Source organism: Tigriopus californicus, chromosome 4, assembly GCF_007210705.1.
Source record: "Tigriopus californicus strain San Diego chromosome 4, Tcal_SD_v2.1, whole genome shotgun sequence".
NCBI classification, from domain to species: domain Eukaryota; kingdom Metazoa; phylum Arthropoda; class Copepoda; order Harpacticoida; family Harpacticidae; genus Tigriopus; species Tigriopus californicus.
The window spans coordinates 12,962,318-12,966,999 of NC_081443.1; the positions used below are offsets into that span (position 1 = coordinate 12,962,318).

Here is a 4,682-nt window from a genome sequence, read left to right on the forward strand (position 1 = left end):
CCAGGCTTTTTTCAAGTCTTTGGCGTCTTCTTCCCGGCTGTTACTGGTATTGTGGCGGGTGCCAATTTGTCCGGTGACCTGAAAGATCCGGCTGAAGCCATACCAAAAGGCACCCTTTCAGCCATAGGTTTAACCTATATCACATACATTGGTTATGCGATCATGATTGGCAGTTGCTACCTTTCAGAGACTTCGGGAGACCCAGCAGAATACATAGCGTTCTTGAACGGAAGCGAGTCTATAGATGTCTTCAGCTACGACAATTGTACACTCCGCAAATGCGATTACGGCTCATCCAATGACCAGCAGGTAAAATAGGCACGCTTTCCAACGGGTTGATACCCAGAGAATTAATTATGCGCTTCATTAGGAACGGATTATGGTTACAATTGATTTTGTCAAAAAAACTAGCATGATCACGCAACCATTACTAGTCATCATTAATTACCTCTCCTAGAATGTCGATGACCAACATCCAAAGTTTTTTACTTCATCAACACTATACTCCTCTAAATGAATAGGCTATATGCTTTTAGGGCGTAGAGTATTTTGAAGACACTTTCCTCTAGCTTTAGTGGAAAGTAATTGCAGAAATTGGCTTATTGAGATTTTTGTTCCATTAGTCAATACACTAAGACTGTAATGTGTTCAAAACAACGTTTAACAGTAAGATAGTGTATGTACAATATTATTCGAAAGCGCAAACACATTTTTGGCCCTGATGTTGCTCATTTAGGACCCATTATATCAAATTGGAATGAGTTTTTGTAAAAGTCGCATGAAAAGTCCAAACTACCTCAGACACGAAAAATTAGGGGCAATCTTTAAGTCTTTCTGATTGCACCATTTTTAAAACAAAAGCGATAATATTTCCTCTTTCGAAAAAATAATAGAATTTCTGCAAATTTTATAACTGCTGCCCTCTTAATACCAAATCCCAGTATTTGATCAAAATTGTCTTTACTTTTAGACCTTGGCCAAGATTTCGTACACCAGTTATCTCGTCTTTGCCGGATGTTTTGCGGCGACTCTCTCATCTGCCATTGCGTCTTTGGTGGGAGCTCCTCGAGTGTTGCAAGCTTTGGCCAAAGACAAATTATATCCTCTCATTGGATTCTTCGCCAATGGTTATGGGAAGAATAACGAACCCATTCGAGGATATGTACTCTCGTTCCTCATTGCCTTGGGTTGCGTCATGATTGGAAACTTGGACGTTGTATCTAGTTTGCTCTCCAACTTTTTTGTGGCGGCATACGCCCTTATCAACTTCTCGGTGTTTCACGCCTCCATGGTTAAGTCGCCCGGTTGGCGCCCGGCATTCAAATACTACAATCAATGGGTATCTTTGATTGGGACCTTCCTCTGCGTGGCTGTTATGTTTCTCATGGATCCAATCACAGCCTTCATCACAATCGCTTGCGTTGGAATCTTGTACTTTTACATCAAATATCGCAAGCCTGAAGCTCATTGGGGAAGCTCTACAGAAGCTCAGCAATTCGTGAATACCCTCCAAAATGTCCATGAACTTTCCAACGCTCCAGATCACGTGAAGAACTTCAGGCCTAAAGTTTTGGTCTTCAGTGGCAATCCGGCTCATCGCATTCCGTTAATGGATTTCGCCAATCTTCTGACCAAAAAGTTATCGCTATTGATGTGCGCTGACATTCAACATGTAAGTGAAGGGATCAAGTACCTCAAGGGGATTGTTTGTCAATTTGACTAGTTTTCACTTTTCAGGATGTAACAACCAAAGAACGCGAATCCCTCAAGGAGGTGGCCTCGAATTGGCTTACTGAACATAAAATGAAGGCTTTCTATTTTGTGGCCAAGGATCGGACTTTCGAAGAAGGCGCCATGTCTTGCATGAGCTTAGCCGGACTAGGTATGAGGAGACACTTATATAACAACCATGCAAACCATGCAAACAAAATATCAAATATCTTACCTGCAATACTTTTCTTCACAGGTAAATTTTCTCCCAATATGATATTACTTGGATACAAACAAAACTGGTTCGATGACGAATCTGGAACATGCCAGTATTACAACATTCTTCATGAAGCTCTGGATATGAATTTGGGTCTTAGTATCCTTCGTTTGCCAAGTGGTTGCGACTTCTCCAACAAGTTTGAGAATGAAGAAGTGCTCGATATCGAAATATCCAATGCAGAGGATGACGATGGATTGTGTGACGATGATGATGACGACGACGATGAAAAAGACACGGGAATGACGCTGAAGATCCCAAAGTTTCTTGGCAACGATCTTGACGACAAACGGAGACGTCATAGAAGTAAACGCCGGTCCATCTTCACAGGCCAAGATGGAAATCTCGTGCCAAGTGCAGTTCTGGACGATATTAATATTTTCAAGCGGAAGAAGCAACAGGGCGTGATCGATATTTGGTGGCTTTACGATGACGGAGGACTCACCCTTCTCCTCCCTGTGATTTTGAAGACGCGCAAACAGTTCGGCGAATGTCAGCTGCGCGTTTTTGCCTTGGGATCCAAAGTTGACGATTTGGACAGCGAGACTAAAAAGTGAGTCTATTGCCTACATGGTCCACGTACAAGGATATGGAGCAAAACATCGTATTCTTTGATTTGAAAACCTGTCGTAAGTACAATTGACCATTGTTATCTTATTACAGTATGGCCAAACTACTGAAGAAATTCCGCATTTGTTGCGCGGATGTGATTATCATCCCGCCTGTCACCACTGACGCCAAGGAAGATAGTCTCGTAAGATTTGAGGAAATTTGCAATAGAGCTAACACACCCATAAATCAATTATTGGAAAACAAAGAACGATCAAATCGATTTCTACGATTAGCGGAAATACTGCAAGAACGATCAGAACACTCTCAATTGGTAGTCATGTAAGTATCTCAGCCCCTTCCCATGAACAAGCCGTTGCTTTATTCTTTAACATTTGTATAATTTCAGGACTCTCCCCATGCCCCGACCAAACTTCATATGCTCTTCCTTGTATATGAGTTGGTTGGAAATTATGTCTTGCGATATGGCCATGCCATTCCTGTTTGTCCGAGGCAATCAAACTTCGGTGCTAACCTTCTATTCTTGAGCCTACCGTTATTTACCTCTAGCAGCACAGATTATTGTCAAACTCAATTTATTTAGGTAAATATATCCCATTGCTTTAATGTTACAATTGATTTGAATTTCATTTTTTGTTTCTGCGCGGAAGTTTGTTTATTTTTAACGCAACCTTTGCCAAAACCATCAGCCCGGTTTTTTTCAAAGAACTAATAAATCTGTAACAGTGGCGAGGCTTTTATCATGTTGTCTGAGGTCATATTGGTCATATTGCACTTTACCCATCCAAATTTTCTGGTTTGAAATGTTGCTTTACTCGGCAATGCCATGTATTTCATTCGATTTTCATGGAAGCATAAACCAAACCACATTAGGCTAGATAGGGGACTGTATTGGTGGAGCTTCCGCTCTCCAATTTGCGAAGCGTTGAATGTTCCCAGACTAGCCAAGTTTGAGCTTATTTGCAGTGTTAAATTACAACGTAAGGTACTGTTTTAGTAACTTAAATGGGCGAACCGAAAGAATTTTTTAAAGGGGAGGTTGAAATTGATATTGGCAGCTGGGATTTTCAAGTTATTTCAGTGTCATCCAAATGGCTATATATACAATGACGACTTTTAATCTACAAAGTATTTTAAGTTTTTGAGGAAACTGCTAGATGTCCAACCCGTTCATACAGAGACCTCTGGACGGAAAGTAACATCTAATGATGGACATACATGACATGATGCCAGGACATTGTATCGCTAGATGAGTCTATTAAAAACTATTGACTAGCTAACCCTCGATTCAAAAGAATGGTGCTTGATAGTCCGTCATGGTCGGTCAACGCATCAGCATCAAAGGGTCGCCGGGGCCATCATCCGCCTATTGTTTCGACTCCGACTCTCCGAACAAGCAAGCAATGCAATGAAGCTTCCTTCTACCAACCACATGATGCATGATGATTTCACTCCAAGCACATGGGTGTGTATCGATCTTTGATCTGAAAGGCGGGCCAGACAATTGATACAACCTATACTCGATGGGCAATCCGAATGGATCTCATAAAGAACTGTGGATGGTCCCAAAGATACTCAAGGTAATGAATGGATGAGAGGAAAGGAGAAACAAAAAAAAACAAGTGCTCTTTTCAGCCCAACCTCCCCACAGCCTGAGAGCATGACTTCAATTTGACAAAGCGGCCAAAAGAGCCTGTGAACCTTCGAGCTACACCCACTGGGCTGGGCGGTAAATATTGTATTATGAGTCAATAATAAAGAGCTTGGGTGGACGAAGTTAACAGATGAACTATTCTCAGAAAATGAGGCAAGAATGACGCTCTTCTCTAATAAAAATTTTGGCCTTTTTCAAATGAAAATTGTGTGGATTAGATACAAAATGACTCACGCCAAAAAAGTATCTGCAATTCGGTGATACCACCCCGCCCCATCAATGACACACCGTGCTCATTCTTCTCCAGAGATTGATTATGATGCAACTAAGAGGCAAAGTTTGTTAATGGGACGGTCGTACATTCCCTGTTTAGTTCGAATTTTTACCACTCGAACCTTGCCATCGGGCCCTGGGAAGCATTGCAAAACTCTTCCCATTATTCATTGATTTCGGGGCTGGTTATTATCCACG

At 41.6% G+C, this 4,682-nt stretch overlaps 1 protein-coding gene across 1 annotated transcript in view; it reads left to right on the forward strand.

Moving 5' to 3' along the window:
- Positions 1–3,171, forward strand: part of LOC131879003 (solute carrier family 12 member 2-like) — a gene marked incomplete in the record, with an annotated part of 4,344 nt that extends 1,173 nt beyond the window's left edge. Inside the window, 7 exon segments of the mRNA XM_059225192.1 lie at positions 1–127; positions 188–309; positions 971–1,672; positions 1,738–1,882; positions 1,967–2,540; positions 2,651–2,878; positions 2,946–3,171. Of these exon segments, the coding sequence (XP_059081175.1) occupies positions 1–127; positions 188–309; positions 971–1,672; positions 1,738–1,882; positions 1,967–2,540; positions 2,651–2,878; positions 2,946–3,084 (2,037 nt within the window).
- Between the last annotated feature and the right edge of the window lie 1,511 nt (positions 3,172–4,682).